This window comes from Toxorhynchites rutilus, chromosome 2 (assembly GCF_029784135.1).
Source record: "Toxorhynchites rutilus septentrionalis strain SRP chromosome 2, ASM2978413v1, whole genome shotgun sequence".
In the NCBI taxonomy this organism is placed as follows: Eukaryota; Metazoa; Arthropoda; class Insecta; order Diptera; family Culicidae; genus Toxorhynchites; species Toxorhynchites rutilus.
The window spans coordinates 294,480,815-294,499,321 of record NC_073745.1 but is presented as its reverse complement, the minus strand read 5'-3'; the positions used below and the strand labels follow the sequence as shown (position 1 = coordinate 294,499,321).

Here is an 18,507-nt window from a genome sequence, read left to right as displayed (position 1 = left end):
GATTTTGCAATCTGAACATGTGTAATTTTAAAAATTTCAACAATTCGTTGTCTTCATTCAAAAAGGTTTCCAATTCGCCGATTAATCTCGACGATTAATGTAATCTTAAGACATTTGGTATCAAACTTTTTTTTGAAAACCTCGATTTTCGGTGATTTTTCGTTTTTCAAAAATAATCAAATTTGAACGTGTCACAAGTAAATGAAGTTCGAATGAGCTAATATTTTGCATAATGTATATTATTGTGCATATTAACATTTCGTAGCAAGTACCGAATGTAAAATCGAGATAACTATTTTTATTGGCACCCAAAACCGAGTGCCGATTTTAGACAAAAAAAAATTTCGAGATGACACTAGATCTCGACGTTTCATGCAATTTTAAGACATTTGGCATCAACCATTTTTTTTCTAAACCCCCGATTTCCTTTACTCGCCTCTTGGGTAATTTTTCGATTTTCATTTTTATTTTGTTTATTAAAATAAAAATGACTTGTGCAAAGTTTCAGCTCAATCGGACATGATTTAGGGGTGCCTCAAAGCGCTCAAAGTTTTGATTTTTTTATCTTCGAAAATCTTCCAAAGGGGGAGTAAAGGAAATCTGGAAAATCAAATTTTTTTTCGATGCCAAATGACTTAAAAGTGCATGAAACGTCGAGATCTGGTGTTATCTCGAAAAAAAAAATTTTAGCCGAAGCTTTAGCTGAAACTTTGCACAGGTCATTTTTCTGGATTAATAAACAAAATGTACATGATCGATTTTTGAAATTTGATAATGATTTTTTTTCTATACATCCATTGCCAGGTATGGCCATTAAATAACGAGACTGGTTACGAAAAGGGTTATATTTTTAAAATTACGGTACAACGATATGCTCCCCTTCAATATACTCCCCTTGGCTCCTAACACACCTTTCCATATGTTTTTTTCCATTGTTCGAAGCAGTGCTGAAACTCTTCTTTTGTGATAGCGTTCAAAAGCCGCGTCGCTTTTTCCTTCGCCTCTTCTACGGACTGAAATCGGGTACCTTTCAACACGGATGTGATCTTGGGGAATAGAAAAAAGTTGCATGGGGCTAGATCTGGTGAGTACGGGACATGTTCGAGCACTGGAATGCTCTTATCGGCTAAAAATCGCTTCATCGACAGCGCGTTATGGGCAGGTGCGTTGTTGTTCGTGTTTTCGTCACACATGATTTCCGACGCGCACTACAAACTGTAGCTAAAATATTTTTAGGGCATAACATACTCTCATATGTATTTCCCCTTAGGTAAATAACAATGCAGATGGGCTGAGTCGATCTTCAAACGGCGTAAATCGTTTTATCTTAACTTCATGAGAGAGACTGGGAGAGATTCCCACGTTATAGAGTTCAGGAAAGCTGCTACGTATGTAAGGAGAGAGTGAAAGTTGGAGTATGGTTTTTCGAAATCAGAATGATTCGGCCAATGACAATCTTCAGATTTCCGAGGATAGCCGACACGATTTTGGGAAATGACGTACTTCCTGTAAGTACGTTTGATTTCACTTTCCCTGATCTGAGGATGTCTAGGCACGCTTACTTTGTTCGTGACTGCGAAAAATAGTGGAAGTGCGCGTGCTCGTTTGATTAATTCCAAAAAGGTCTATGTTAAAATGAGAGGCAGTGATTAAGAAGTAACGTGTTATGCGTGTGTGTGCTTACGAATCACAGCTGCCTATTCTCCCGCAGGCAGTATGGAGTAGCCACTTCATCGCGAAGATAATTCGCTGGCTTGGAGAGCCCGTCATCAACATCCACAGCACGGACAACAATATCGCCCGTAGAAAACTAATCATCAGCAGCAGTCAACAATTTCAAATCAATAGCTGGTGAGTCCGTTTCAAGCTAGCTTTTGTTTGGAGGGTGACGTCCGGTGAGGACGTCACGAAGTTTTTTTTCATCTATTGCCCTAAGTTGGGATGAACCGGACGGCGAGAAGAAGATCGCGTCCGACGTTTTTTGTCAAAAGCCAAATGGAATTGCAGGGCGTCATTGTTGACCCCTCCACACAAAGCGTCAATAGAATCAAAAGACCCCGGGGCAACACCTCTCATAGAAAGCTTTCAAGCTATAATTCTAATGGAAGATATTAGGATAGCAGGATTAACCGAATAAATGTATGTTACAATATCATTTATGTAATGTTCAATTAAACGGTGTTAGAATGCAAATATATTTAGTTATCAAATGTTAGCACAGACTGAAGCTTTAATACTGTGAAAGTCTTTTATGTTGCACATTATAAATTGTATCGCGCTCGTTTTTCTTTTTATGTGGGACAATAAGTCATTCCAGTGTTTTTGGCGTGCTCTATGGACAGGTAGCAGCCTGGCCTATGATGATAATTAATCGGGTATGAGTGAAATCTACCGATTTCTTTGAAGCTTGAATTCGATTGATGGGGGTCTAATTGAATGTTTTGTTTTAGTGGCCTGGCTGGAGCGATCCGTACTTCTATTTCGGAATTAGTAGTAGGAGTTTGGAAGTAGGAGTCTCAACCGGGCAAAATTGATCTTGGCGGGCAGCCTCCTTAGTGGCGCTTAAGCCGCGCTTTTAGAGGATCGGCCAGCCCACGGCTACAAAACAACCTCTCATTCAAACCACTGCTGCTCGCAAATTACTATAGTGACAAAAACGTGTTTTCGTACGTTTATAGCAGACACTTCAAGCTACCGAACGCCCTATTCGTTTCCCTCCACACCCACCCCCCTCCCACCCTTCTAGGGCGCTCCCAGGCGCGCAGTCTCGTTATTCAATAGCCATATCTCGTATATATTAGGCTGTCAAAAAAGTCCTGCGGTATTTTTTTTGACTTTTCATTTGTTCATAAAATTAGTTTCAATCATCTGTTTTAAGTCAAATATGCGCCGTTTTGTTCGATGACTTGTTCCCAACGAGATGCCAACTTCATAATACCCCTGTTATAGAAGCTCGCTTCCTTATTGGCAAAAAGCTCGGATAGCCAATTTTCACAGGCCTCTTTTGTGGCTAACTTCTGACTACCTAGCTCGTTCGCCATGGACAAAAACAGGTGGTAGTCACTTGGTGCAAGGTCCGGACTATACGGCGGATGCAAAAGAACCTCCCATCCGAGCTCCCGGAGCTTCTTGCGCGTCACCAAAGAAGTGTGTGGCCTGGCGTTGTCCTGATGGAAGACAATGCAGCCTCTGTTTATCAAAGATGGCCTCTTCTTCATGAGTGCTACCTTCAAGCGGTCCAGTTTTTGGAAGTACAGGTCCGAATTGAGCGTTTGGCCATAGGGAAGCAGCTCATAATAGATTATTCCTTGACAATCCCACCAAACACACAACAGAACCTTCCTGGCCGTTAATGAGGGCTTGGCCACCGTCTGAGCCGCTTCAGCGGGCTTCGACCACGACCGTTTGCGCTTCACGTTGTCGTAAGTGACCCACTTTTCATCGCCAGTCATCATCCGCTTCAGAAATGGGTCGATTTTGTTGCGATTCAGCAGCGATTCACATGCGTCGATACGGTCAAAGATGTTTTTTTGCGTCAACGTGTGTGGCACCCATACATCGAGCTTCTTTGTGAATCCAAGCTACTTCAAATGGTTAATAACGGTTTGATGACTTATCCCCAGCTTTTGGCCATGCTACGGCTGCTACTATGTCTACTATATCTTTATCGGCTAATTCAGCGATTTTGTCGCAATTTTCGACGACAGGCCTTCGGGAGCGTGGCGCATCTTCGACGACCTCTACACCAGAACAGAAACGTTGAAACCATCGTTGTGCGGTGGAAATGGAAACTGTATCGGGTCCATAAACTGCACAAATTTTATTGGCAGCTTGAGATGCATTTTTGCCTGTGTCATAGTAGTACTGTAAAATATGTCGGATTTTCTCTTTATTTTGCTCCATATTTGCGACACTATAACTCACGAACGACTTAACCAAACAAAACACTGTCAAGGACGCGCAAAAATACCTTTCCAACAAGCTATAGTATGACTCGATACAATGAATACAACTAGAACTACGCGCTTACAACGACACCTCGCGGAAATACCGCAGGACTTTTTTGACAGCCTAATATATAGATAGAAAGATATAAATAGAATAGATAGATAGATAGATAGGCAACGTAACTCCTAAACATATATTTTTACTATAATGATATATTTGGAAATGTTGAAAATTACAAGCAAATTCATAAAATTTCATGAACATGGCGGTATAACACGACAAACATATTAATAGAGCCTATTTATAATAACAAAGACAAGTTTTTTTTCAATATCTCGAGAATGGCTGCATTTAGAAGGAGGTTGATGAAGAGCTTTTTCATTTTAAACCTCATCAGGATTCATAATTTGTGACTAAAAATGATTGTAATCTTACAAAAATTCGAAGTTTCAAAAATTCATAAAAAATCGATGTTCCACAAAGTTTGTCAAAAATAGTTTTACCATCTTGTACTAATTTTTTGGATTTTCTACATGACTTATATTTTTTATAAAAACATTAAAAAAAAACTAAAAAACACATATAAATTAGAAATGTTTTTTTCAAATATCTCGAGAATGGCTGCGTTTGAAAAGAGATTGATGAAGAGCTTTTTTTTCAAATCACATCAGGATTTATAATTGGCTGAAAATAATTGTTAACATACAAAAATTTGATGTTTCGAAAAATAATAAAAATTAGATGTTCCACAAAGTTCGCCAAAAATATTTTACCATCTTGTACCCATTTTAAAAATTTCCACTTGACTTCTATTTTATATAAAAAAAAATTAAAAAAGTAAAATATGTATATATATTTATTTTGAATATTGCAAATAAAAGTTTTGTTTTGTAAATAGAAAAAAAGTACTATTCTTTTTCTCAGTGTATATTTCGGTAGGACTCGTAGTTTTTGAGACATACATTATCAAAGATTTCTCTTACTAAAATCGATACACTCTTTTCAAAAGTTACGCTTGAGTCAAAAAATTCTTAAATGCTGTGGAAAACTCATATTTCCTCCAACCCAAACGGAATACATATTTTCGTTCGTATCAAAATTACAAGTTTTTTAAATCTGCATTTTCAGTACGATTTCATTTGGAATTGCACTAAAGAGTTAATTATCAAATTTCCTTTCATTTGTAATTAACATTTAAGTGATGAACAAGGAAATTGATGAGTTCGTAATCAAACATCAACAATGCAACCATGTCCTGGGCACAACTTTTCTTACTTGGTTAAATTGAACTCAAATAACTATTGATATTAACAAAACCACAACAATATGAACAAATAAATGTTCAGAACAACGATGAATGATCATATTGTTTTTTTGTGAAAGCGGCGTTGTTCCGCATCATCGAAGCACTAGATGCACACAAACACACATCCATTTCGATCTTCGGGTCCACCGGTAAAATCCACAGGCAGATACTCAGAGCAAAAGCCTCTAATGGAAATTGATTGCCGGAAGTACGAGAGTGTTTGACAGCTTTTTTTTCCTTTACCTCAGATGATTACACTTGAAGCCGCTCGTTCACCACAACGTCTAATGAGAACTCGAATTTGCGGTAGGCGACGATAAAAGGGTTTGGTTTTACCAAAGACTGCGAACGGTACGAAAGATGGCCCAGAAACAAACAAAAAAAGAAGATGGATGCTGTCGGTTTTTTTTTCATTTCTTTTTTTTGTTGAGTTTTATCTTTCTCTGGTACCCTTTATTCAGTGGAATGCTCTCGTCCCAAACGACATCCACGAGAACTCTAACGTCGTGAAGTGGTGGAGTACTGCACTCGGTTCTATCGCCGTTGTAAGAAGAATAAAAACGAGAACGAAAAATTGGTTTGAACAAAAGGTTCTTAATTGAAGTGCTTACCAAAGCGAGAATCAATCAGCGTTGCTGAAAGAAGGACACAAATTGTATGACGGAAGGCCAAAAAAGAAGATGTGCTCCTCCGGTAAAGAGTTTTTGAGAAAATGGGGGAAAAATCACATCAATTACAACCAAGGGGCACAAAATGAAAAGGCCTCCAGTTTCGTTTTTGCTATCTTGATAGAATTTTGACTTATTACATCCATCTTCCGGTTCGCCATCGAAATAAATAATATACGAGCAACGGCGAATTATGTATTCCTCACAGGTGGCCACTCAACATGGCGTTCTACTTAGTATACTCAGGCCTTCATTACCGGTGGTAAAGTAGCAAATCAATCAGCCAAACATTACCCCATTCAGCTGCGTGAGGGCGGTGGTTCACTGTTCCATATTTCAGGCCAAAGTAAAACCGCCGAACATCAACTCCCCGCAGAGTTACCATTCTTCTTCTACAGAGTTCAATTTTAATTAAGAGCAGATAGCAAATCAAACAAAATAACAACAAAAAATCATCACGCTGTTGGCACAGCTCTGCCATCGTCATTCGGAGGAAAAAAAAAATTTATCGCGAGCCACAGAGCGATGGGCTATCAATCAACAGCGTGGTTTGAACGGTTCCGACAAAACCCCGTTCGTGTGTTTGGGCTTATGGTTGAGTTGTCCCGCAACAAGCCAGAACGAATTCACCGCTCCGCAGAACGGGAGTCTTAAGACCGAGATTAATTTGAAGCGATTCCTAAAATTATCACAATCATCATTGGTACACTGTTTGAGTTCCCTACCCCACTCACGTGACTAAGTCTAGCCCCACTCAGCCCCAGCTCGGGCAGACCACCACAGTCGGAGAACTCCGGGGAAGAAAAATGGGAGGGAAATTAAATGAATGAGATTGTGTGGCCTTGCTAACGAGGGAAATGTGGTTTCGACGAGTTTCGTTCCGTCGTCGTCGTCGCCGCCATGGAAATTGTTCTGCTAGCTTTCTCTCATTAGAAGAGGATTGAAACCAACCCCCAAATGGTGGAATAAAAAATTGTCGAAATAACTTTTGATGTCAGTTTGTTTGTACTTAAATATTGACGCAAAATAGCGACACCAGATGCGGGGGAGCGGGAGAGTAGAGACAATCAACATTAATGGATGGATGGCCAATATCTTGCGTTGGATCGAACAAACAACAGCTCCCCGAGGCCAAGTGTTAACGTTGTGTTGTAGCTGCTTGAACGGTCTCTACTGGGGAATGGATCTGATGACTATCAGTTGTTTTCGAAAAAATACCCGCTTATTTGATCTTATTCATTTAGAGGAGCTTTATAACGGCTCAGCTCATGCAGAATATAGAGCACTTCCGCATTATTGACGAAAATTGTAAACATTCCTATATCCCCATACATTTGTTCTGGGCGTTTCTGTGCTTCCCTAACAGAGCCGACAAAAACCAACTCCTCACGCAGTGGCGATAATATTATTAGTTGTTGTTGGTTGTTGTTGTTAGTCCAATTAAAATTCGCATTGGGTTTAATAAACACTAAGAAAGTAAAATTATAAAAGAAAATTACTTTTTCCATTTCAAATGTGTTTTTTCTGTATTCTAGTAACATGTTTTTACTGATGAGAAAAATTGAGGGCGGTTTTCATCATATCTCATCCCACTTCGGCATCTTCTATCTGGTACGCACCATGTAACGACTAATTATCATCCGTCTGTCATCATCATTCGGTTGTGAACTCTGGTGGAGTGAACAAACAATACCCAACAACTGATTTGGCACCCTTCCTGAAAGACGTAGTTCTACGTTGAAAATCGAACCCGGTGTTCATTCCAGAAGACGACAAAGTAAACACCGAGGTCTAAATAGGGATTTGAGTAAGCATGTTCTTCTGTGGATCAAAGGGCAGTACGGCCCGAAGCCAAATGTTGTATTTTAACAAAATGGGGCTCCGTGCCCCACCTCGAACCGTACTCAGAAGTAATTGCAGATACATCTGTCATAATGGGCAAAGAATATGTGGTCGTCATCCAGCCCCGATCCTAATCCGCTGGATTACTCAGTATAACGCATCATGAAGGCCAAGGTCTTTATCTAAACACCACCCGAGTACAGCAAGCCTCCGACAAACATAGACCCATACTTGGAGAGAAATGGATTCAGGCTACATTATTAGGACCTATCATGCGTTCCGGAAGCGTGTGGAGGACGTAATTGCAGCAAGTGGAAACCCGATCGATGATTAACATAGTTCAACACTCTCAGAAACATCCCCCTTTTGAATAAATAAAGAAAATCGGAACCGAAGTTTTCGATTTTTTTTTATTCTGACTGCTCAATTATCACGCATACGGTACACATCAATGAAAGTTTGTCAACATTCATCTCCGGTTGTGGTTCAGTCCGGAAGTCCATCAGCTCCACATAAAAATGGATGTCTTAACCCGTTGAGTCCCGCTATGTACTTGCTGCGTTTTCCGTCCAGTTCAGAGCGCTTGCACAATATCAGTGTCGGTCTCAGCTGTCAAAGATATTTATTGTAAAAAGAGAAAATAGTTGGAAATTCGACTAGAAAGAAGCCAAATTTTGTCATTAGGCTCTATTAGGCTCATTAGCGTTTCAGCTGTAACAGAGCCTGGTTGCAATCGCGTACATGTATAAGGTAAATGATTTTGGTTTGTCCAGTCGAAAATATGATCATGGTTTGTCAACTTTTTAGAATGCTCCAATTCAGCACATCTTTGCCAAATCAGGTATTCGAATGTGGCAAAACATATAAATAAAATTGTCTTTTTCATTATTTACAGTAGTTTTATAGTATATTTTAACGGAATCACGTGTTTTAAAGGATAATAAAATACACCATCTATTGGTGACAATGCGCCCCTCATTCGAGACCAACTTTCAATCGATCACCAGATGATTATTTCGCACGTATTCAGACCTTTTCTGGATTATAAGACTTACAAATATTGTAAACAACATTCTTGCACACCATTTGTATTAGATTTACATAGCTTAACCATTACATTAACGCATTTTGAAGAACTCAATTTTGATCATGAGTTGTCCAATTAATTAATGTTGTTTTGTCCACATGATTTCTTTGACAACCGCTTGACGCGCTGCAGTTTGTTTATTGTGTCCTTCACGCATAGCAGAAATAAAGTTTCTCTATGTTGAGTCTATTGAGGTGAACACTTTTAAAATGCCCAATAAAATGCAATATTCTGAAGAAAGCCTAAATTATGAATGGATCAATATGATGACAGTAAACTAAAGCAATGATAAATGCAACATCTACTTAAGAATTCGTATGTTTTCATTCAAAAGTTGTGATTTCTAAAGCCGGACAAACCATGATCTTTTTTTGGACAAACCATGATCAGAGGTGGTCAAACCATGATTATAATTCCTCTTTGAGGGAAATCGTTAAAAAACATAAAAATTTGAATAATTTCAACTTCTTATGGTAGTATTAGCAACTAGAGACTTGAGGCTTTTCAACAAACCCAAACTCGTATCGATTATATGTGATTTTCATGAAGAAAAATCGATTTGCATTTACTAGTTGCGTAAAAACACCCCAAATCGGACAAACCAATATTATTTACCCTATATGTTTATTTTTCTATAAATTGTAAATTACATAGTAGTAGTAGCCATTTAGGCGTTAGGTTTTCTGTTCCGTTACATTATGGTAAATTACACAGTAGTAGCCATTTAGGCGTAAGGGTATTCTCTCTGTTCCTCCATTGTTCAGCAGACCGGACAGCGGAGACAGTTGATCTTGAGATTATGTTGGGTTATTAAATAGAACAGCAGCCCGATGTTTCTTGCAGAGCAGAGCAGCTGTATGGATGAAACGATCTTTGTTCCACCGTGGATCGATCTCCATCGCTGATGATGGTTGCGTGGGCGTAATTATTCTATAATAAAACAAAGATGGTCAATTGAGGGCCCTGAGTTTGAACTCACGATCTTAGTAAGCGAACGCGTAACCATGTGGCTACGAAGATCCGCAACAAATCCATTTTGACGTAGAACTACGTCTTTCATTAATGGTGCCAAATCAGAAAACGGGTCACGTTGTTATAAATAAAGTTAATAACTATTTTTGCCCTGAACGGATTCTGGCGATTTACATACCAAACGAATCGTAAATTCCCTAAGATTTGTTTGATATGCTATACATTACAATCCCATAGTCTGTATATGGTTTGAATTGATGGAATTGGAGGCATTCCCATTTCCTTATACATTTGTTCTGTCCATTTGTGTGCTTTCCCGAACAGAGCTGTCAATAACGGACAACTTATCGACGAGCAACGAAGGAGAAATCGTAAGATGTAAAGTCTCCGTGAACAAAGGAAAAGAAGAACAACGACGAGAAAAATTTGCCTAGAATATAAACATTGGATCTTGCTGAGGCAAACTTCATTCTTCGTGAGGACACCGACTGCACAACGCCGTTGCTAGGCGAGCTGGACGGCGAGGAAAGAGTAGAGTTTTCCAAGGGTCTTTTTGAAGGCTAGAGACGAATGAACTAAAGAAGTTTAAAGTCTCTTTAATTCAACAAGGAAAGGAAGGAACGGCAAACTTTCAGTATGGTTCTAGATACGAAACAATGAACATCGCTTGTTCTTCTTTGTTTTGCGTCATCACATGTCTTCATTTCGGACTGAGCTGTGGACACGACCAAGTTACTCATTCGCTGATGTATCTGGCATTGCAATCATTGCATCAAACTGACACCATTGCATTAATGTTTTGAGCTACACAATTGTGTGGGGAATCATCAAGCTAAGCTATCGTCGGCTCACCAAGAAAATAATTGTTCGGGAAATCTGCCTGTGATTTGGTTTCGCATGGCGGTAGCAAAACTCTTTCCACCAAGGATAACAGCTAAGCTAATCTAGACATGATATATTAATAGAAAGGGCTTCAGTTGAGAAGAGCGCGTTTAGAGGCGAATGAACTGGAAAGTTTAAAAAGTGAAGGTCAAGGTTGAGAAGAGCACAAAACGGAGATATGCATTAGTGGTGCAAATTATGCAACCGTAATGATAAATATAAACAAAGAGGGGAGATAGCGGGAGGGAATTATTTACGCTAGGGTATTAGTAATGAATCTCTGCTGAGGTAAATATTCTGCCTTTTTACAAGCAGTTAACATTGTTTGTTTTCTGTCATCATAAAGACTTCGTTGGTGCCTTTGACATTGCACCAATGCATTGAACTGACGCTATGGCGAAGCAGGTTGAAGGGTTGTGCACTAAAAAATTATTCGGCGAATACCAACTTATTCAATAAGTTATAATAAGTCATTAATTTATTTGGGTTCAGGAGCAGATAGAGTTTAATTCGCTTATTTAGTCACCAAGAAAGCAAATGTTGTTCTGGAATTTTGTATGTGATTTGGTTTCGCTTGCCAGTAGTAAAATTTTCTCCACTAAGGATGACAGCTGCGCTTATCTCGAGCATGTATTGTTCTGCAAGCACAAGAATGAATCATCAAACAATTATTGTCAAATGACAAAAAAAAAACATTTCAGGGCGACCAAACTGGTAGAATGGTTATTTCAAAGTTTTCGTAGCATTATAAAATAATATCCGCAGTTAACAAGCGACTTGAATTAAACTACAGCGTAGTTCTACGTCAGCAATGCGGTCGTGTCTTGAACACAACCTCCTACAATTTTTTTTAAATTTTCTTACTTTGTAATTGTCAGTCCTAGTGATCAACACTCAGCTAACAAAAAGCTGTCGGTCCCTAGGGACCGAAGCGGAGCCCAACGTGTTTATGATGTGATCAATAATCGAAATAACACAGCATCGCGAACTGCCACTAACTACAATTCTCTCTCATCTCATTACAGGCTCGGGAAGGTGTGAAAGTACTCCGGAAAATCAGCGCTTACGTTGGCACTAACCGAACATCAAGCACCAGCCTCTTCGAATCGTCCGAAGGAAAATCCTCCCGATAGCGTTATCTCAACGACGCAGACCCCGGTCCCGTTTCCCCCTTGGCCGTTACATTGTAACACAATGGCAAACTTGGAAGCAATTGATTTAAATGGTGTAATGAAAATTAGCTGAATGGTGGTGGCTAGGTGTATCCGTTGAGGGTGCGCGGTCCGCGCGGATAGTTGGAACAAAGTTTTCGCACCCTCCTCCCTCCCGGTGGGCCAGAGGGTGTGGGTGCCTCGCGTAATCCACCGTGGATAGAAAGAGAGTGACAGCAGTGATGGCATAACGATAACGTCACCCGGGAATGTTCAACCGTTACGAAAGTGCGCCACCAGCTGTCCGAACTAATTTTTCCCGCTGCTAGCGGTGTGGCCGTGCTTTCGAAAAAAGGGAGAGACCCGTGGGAATTGTGCCACGGCACCAAGAGGAGCGAGTTTCTAGGAAAAGTTTTCCACGTTGCTCTTTTGTCGAATCACCTATAGAGACCGCAGGCATTCGACGCTCGCAGTGGAGGACGCTAGGTTACCCCGCTAGTCAAATAATGTGATAATTGGAGGGGTTCGGTAAAAGTTTCTAGCGTGAAATAGATTGACAAAGGCTAACAATTACACGAAGACAGAAAGAAATTGCTAGGTTGTGAGTTTTCGACCGGGAACGAGCAGTCGACGGTTGGCATTTGGTGACAAGTGGAACAGAAACAAAAGGTCAAGTCAATTTTCGGAGGAAAAATTCTTATTAAAAGTTACGACCAAAGTTGAACAAACGCATTAACGCACCATGTCAGCAATGATGATGGAGTTAAAATTGATTATCCTCTGCCTGCCATCTATTCTGCTCGCCACCAACTTAGCACCAGGTAAGTTCTCATGTATATCATGAATCAGCCCTCCCAAAATCCATCTGAAGAGCTTGCGTCTAACAGTATGGCACAGAGTGGGCACAGAGCGGTCCGACCAATCGTTCGAATCAAGCTTTTTCACCCGGTTGAGTGCATTTAATTTCAGCGAAGCGACCCTCGAGATTTTGATTCAACATAATCCCCAGCCATCACTTTCTACAGTCCCGGCGGGGGAGGCAATCAAAGGAACCGCTTCGCCCTCAGCTCCGAAGGCAGAAGAAGGAGATTCACCCGCTTATGTGCTGTGCTGCGATCTTATCAAGATTAATTGCTCCAGAGAAGTGGAAACTTTACATCATCCGGTATCACACGGTTTTCATCTTCTCTACGCGAGCGGACCGGAGTATCCGGTTAGGAGGGGGGGCATGTGACCCAGGACGGTTGAAGAATGGCGAGTACATAGTGCTGGCTCACTCACTGACAGATGGAAGAATGAGTTGAGTTGCAGAACAATGTAGCAATTTGAAAACAAGGTCACGGCGTTGAATACTAAAACGCTCTCTCCAAATCCTCGGCGCGCTCGCCGGAGACGAGCGGAACGAGCGCCAGAAACAGGGAGGGGGGGATGAAACTCGAGAAACGCTTTGTGCCATGGAAAGCCATTGAATATTCTTTTGGCTTTCCCTTCAGTCAAGTCGACGTTTGTCGCCGGATTAGCAATATATTTCCGTCGAAATGTTCCGGCGCTTCCGCGTGTACCGCGTGTCTATCGGTCTCGTCCGTCCCGTCGCCGAACGTCAATAAACTATAAGTCCTTGATCTGCTCGGAAGCTGCTGCGGAGTTAAAGTATCGATAACATATCGGTCTCACGTGACGGCCATGCTTACGAAGATAGGGATTTGGAAATTTCTGGGACGATTATCGTGATATTTTGCTGGCTCCTGGCTCACGACAGCCTAGCGCGAATCGCGGCACCCTTTTGTGATGTGTTTTTATGAAAAATTTACATATTGGAAGATATATTTAGAAAATGCTACTGACTAAATTAAAATTCTAACATTTGGTTTAGCATAATTTGATTGACTCAATCGTAACCTTTCCACAGATTGAGCTTGAGCTTGAGCTTGGGTAGACTGTACAATTCGTAGTTGCTCTCCGTGATTGACCTGAACCAACCAAATTGTACAAAGAACACACAGAATGACGCTTGGGACTAGCAAATCATTCTCGTTGTGCAAATTTCGGTGATTCGAACTTTAAATGGTCAATAACGACGCCGGCCACGTCATAATTTTATAACGCAGCTTTCATCAAAGTGATTTCTTCGATATGGTAAAATATCCACTATCATTTATTTCGTATTTGTGATTATCAAATCCATAGTCAATGGCGCCCATCGGTATCGAATTATTATCGACACCACCATTTTCGCTAAATGCAGTTCGGCCTGCAAAAACTTTTCTGAACTCTAATCCATAAATTTGGTGTCCCTGAAAAGGGCCGTTGATTATATGCTAAGGTAATAGCACGCTCCTCGAATACGACGGGCCAGCTGGATGTCCTCGGGCAGGATGTGACGCGTTTTGCGTGGATAGCACACAAATTGGTATCTAAGAATCCAGCAGTGCCATAACCGCGGAAATTTGGAAGCGCAAGTCGGTTTTGAAGCCCTGGGCAGTTCCACGAACCAAACGCTGCAAAGGTAGCTTGCGGATCAGCAATTCGGTCGACTTTTGATAGCGGCGAACACTCAAAGAGACGGTTCCCGGTCGGTAGTGATGTGGCTTCTTCGCACTTCCTGCGGCTGATGCGTTTTTCCGAGCTGCTTTCGTGGTGCTGTCTGCGTGGTCCCAATGAAACGAGTCCTCGCGGTACGAGAGTATAGGTAGAAATGAACGAAAGCAAAAGAAGCATCATGTTTTATAGCCATCCGTTCGGTTCAACTGCAGAAGAGAAATGAAATTGGAGAAGAAGACCATAATGCGACCGTCCTCATCTCACATCGCCACATCAACTGAATGGATTTCCAGAGCATATGCGAGTTTATATACGGTTTCAATAACCTGTTTTTTAAGCATTTTAAAGCTATTGAAACAAGTTTTAGGGTCAATAATTAACAATCATATAAATCGTCATCATTTTATCTTTTGAATGATGATTATCATACCACTCCGTTCAGCCGGAAAAGAAGTATTATCGTTCAAAACCTTGCAGTTCAGCTTCACTTTTTTATTTTCGAAACTTTGAACTTACACCCCGGTACAGGAATAAAAGACGCAGTCCTACGTCAAAAGGCGATACAGTAATTTACATTTAATGCGGCATTTAGCTAATTGCACATACCTGTAATGCGACACGCTTGATTGGACATTTTTGTAAACATCTAGTTCAGGACCCAAATTATGGCCCCACATTGAAAGTCGCCACCAGACGTCGACACTATACCACTCTCCTTGACAATGTCCAATTGCAAGTCAAAATCGCCTCCAATGTGACACTGAGTGGTGCCTCGGCATGACGCATTAGATGTAAATTACTGTATATCGAATAACCCGACAAAATCAAGAATTGAATGTATATCGAAAACAATTAGTAGGTTCACTGTAAATATTCGTAGAGATTTATAACGAGAAGTAACCCGGTTATCTGAGGATACCTTTCGCTTAGTTATTTTCCTTAATTAATTATCTTCTTTAATATTTTATTGCAGTTCTTGAGTTCGTTAATTATTTAATTCTCTCATTCTTCTTTTTTTTCCTACGCACGATGAATAGCGAAATGCATGACCGGTTCGATAAAAATGTATATTTTCTTCAAATCTCATTTCGCCAAATAGTTGAGAGTTCGTGTTTTTAGAATCACACCACTTACCGCAGTGAATCTTGATTTTTCTCAACCATTCCCACTAACAACTATTCCTTCCATGATAAACGCTAGGGAATCACGCTATACAGGTGACCCTTCTGGCCATCGGGTGGCGGATATCATACTTACATCCCTTCCCTTCCCCTGGTGACTGTAAGGACGTGGCCGGCGTCGTTATTGACCATTTAAAGCTCGAATCACCGGAAATTGCACAACGAGAATGATTTGCTAGTCCTAAGCGTCTCTCTGTGTGTTCTTTGTGCAATTTGGTTGGTTCAGGTCAATCACGGAGAGCAACTACGAATTGTACAGTCTACCCAAGCTCAAGCTCAAAAAGTAACAAGTATATAACGCGTAGACATTTTATATTTCGAATGAAGTGTTTATCATACCATTTTTTTCAGTTGTTTAGGAGCTATTAACGCTCAAAATCTCGGTCTCCGGCGTAACGCTTTCGATTTTCGGAACTTCGATTTTACGCCCCGGTATAGAAATGAAAGACGTAGCCCTACGTCAAAAACAGGAAGTGGGTTATATCTATGGTATAACCGCAAGGGTGACGTAGGACTATCGTTGATTTAGAGATCATTCGTTTGAAGTTGAATCTGAATTCATTCTGAATGAATGAATATTTGGGGGATTTCGAAAACGAGAGCGTTACGTTGGAGGCACAAGGTTTTATGCATCCAATATTGGATACGGAAATATCCTACTGATGGGGAAGAATAATCTTCAGAAGCTATCCTGTTGATTGCGATTGATTGAAAAATCACAAAATCAAATGTATTTGGTCACAGTGTTACATGGATAGAAAACATTAAAATAAACTTTTTCACATGAATGTAATATTAAATTCCCAGAGGAACTGGCAGATTATTTTCAGTAACGATTAGATATTTTCACATTTTCCTCGATACTGGAAGCCACCCAGTGGTTAATGCTAACTCGATAACCATCTGTTAATAGCACTTGATTGAAACATATTTGGTCACAGTGTTACATGGATAGAAAACATTCAAATAAACTCTTTCACATGAATGTATTTTTAAATTCCCAGAGGAACTGGCAGATTATTTTCCGGATCATTCTCGATGCTGAATGGCATCCAAACGGAAAGAATTCCGCGCGTGTATGTGTGTGTGTGTAGCGGCTGCTTCGAGATCTTCCCGGGGACCCGTTTGTGGCATCACTCTCCTCTTGATGGATTCCCTTCTGGCCTAAGGTGCACAAACAGGCTCTTGGTGACACCGTTCATCCGCGCTTTCATGATAAACGAAGAGCTTCACCACAACAGCGTCAACATGCTCCAATCGCTGTTCAATTTGAACTGAGCGGATTTCCGAGCGGCGCTCGCTTATATACCGATTGGTGATTTCAATAGCCTGTTTTGAAAGCAATTTTAAGACTATTGAAACAAGTTTTTGGATCAGAAAGTAACAAGTATAGAGCGCGTAGACATTTTATCTTTCGAATGAAGTGTTTATCATACAATTTCGTTCAGTTGTTTAGGAGCTATTAACGCTCAAAATCTCGGTCTCCGGCGTAACCCTTTCGTTTTCGAAACTTTGATTTTACACCCCGGTATAGAAATGAAAGACGTAGTCCTACGTCAAAAAATATTACATTCTCTCGAAGTAATCATGCAGACTAGTTGGAAGCTAATTGATTCAAAGACGTTCACGAATATCATATAGAGAATTCAAAACAAATGTTTCATATTCAAAAATTATGAAGAGCTTAACGACAAAAAAGATGATGATTTGCTGGTACTTTCCAACAGGAATTCACGGAATCAGAAGCGATCACCATGGGAACACGTTATTCAAATTTTAATTTATTAGCACTCTATCTATCACAGGAACCATTTCAAACATATCATAGCAGAGCTGAGGCATATTGTTGAAAATCACCGAAACAAGAAACTAAAATTTGCTCGTCATGTTTTTATACCAAAAAAACTTTATTGTCAAACTACCGCTCACCGACGTCACTCACTCCCAGCGGACCCGACTCTGGTGAATCATATCAAATAGCATTATCTAGAATCACTATCAGTGCTGCGTCCCCTCGCAGGCCGCCAGGGATGCCCACCTCTGCTGTTGCTGCTGCTGCTGCTGCTGCTACTAGTGGTGCATTGGAGCTCGGCCTCGATGCCACGATATGGAAGGGAAAACATTCCGTGCTGTATCAATTTTAAAATCTCTTTTTAAAGCAAAGTCACGTACAGTTTCGAATCCATCGCGTTTTTATGTGAGGATGTTTATGTGAGGAGAAAGCAGAAGAAAGCGAGGGGTTGTACGATGGGGGGGGGGGGGTGAGGATGAAGAAGGTGCTGCACTTCACCGAATAGACACTGTGTTGGGATGAACATAAGGATCCTTGGGTATATGTAAGTATATGTGCAGGGGAGAGCCGGTGCTATAAAGATTGAGCTTTTTGCAAATACTATTTCATAAGTGGGATTCATGCTGCTCCGGCTGCGGCTCCGGAAGCAGAGATGGCCCGGAGTTGGTACGAACTTATTGGACGATCATAAATATGGAGAGATAGGAATACATATGTAGTAGAGAAATTTGCCTTGATAAAAATCCCTGTGTACGCCAGAGCCTATTTGAGCCGAGGGATTACGGAATGGTGTGACATTTCGGGAAGTATAATGAGTTTTGACATTACGATGAAGCTAGTTTTTGGTGTACAACCATACCAATAAATGTTTATGTGTTCTTCATTTGTTAAGCACATATTTATGGAGATATTGTCTTGTAGAATTTTGTTTGAACGTTGAAGTCAGCGGTAGAAATCGATATTTGTATTTATATTCATTTGTATTCATTTATAGTTCATCTGACATCGAGGCCTTAACGATTAAATCTAAATTAAATTTCTGTTTCACAATCTATAGTCAATGTTGGTGGTCAATCTCGGTCCGCTCGATCCCGAAAAGCTTCTGTTGATATCAGCTGTATGACACCCGCCATGTTT

The 18,507-nt window shown here is 40.5% G+C and overlaps 1 protein-coding gene across 2 annotated transcripts in view; it reads left to right on the top strand.

Moving 5' to 3' along the window:
- Nucleotides 1-18,507, top strand: part of LOC129770900 (zwei Ig domain protein zig-8) — a 702,824-nt gene that overhangs the window by 216,489 nt on the left and 467,828 nt on the right. For both annotated transcript variants that reach the window (XM_055774072.1, XM_055774071.1), the window contains exon 2: nt 11,731-12,677. In XM_055774072.1, the coding sequence (XP_055630047.1) occupies nt 12,599-12,677 (79 nt within the window). In that variant the 5' untranslated portion in view covers nt 11,731-12,598. The remainder of the gene's footprint in view (nt 1-11,730; nt 12,678-18,507) is intronic.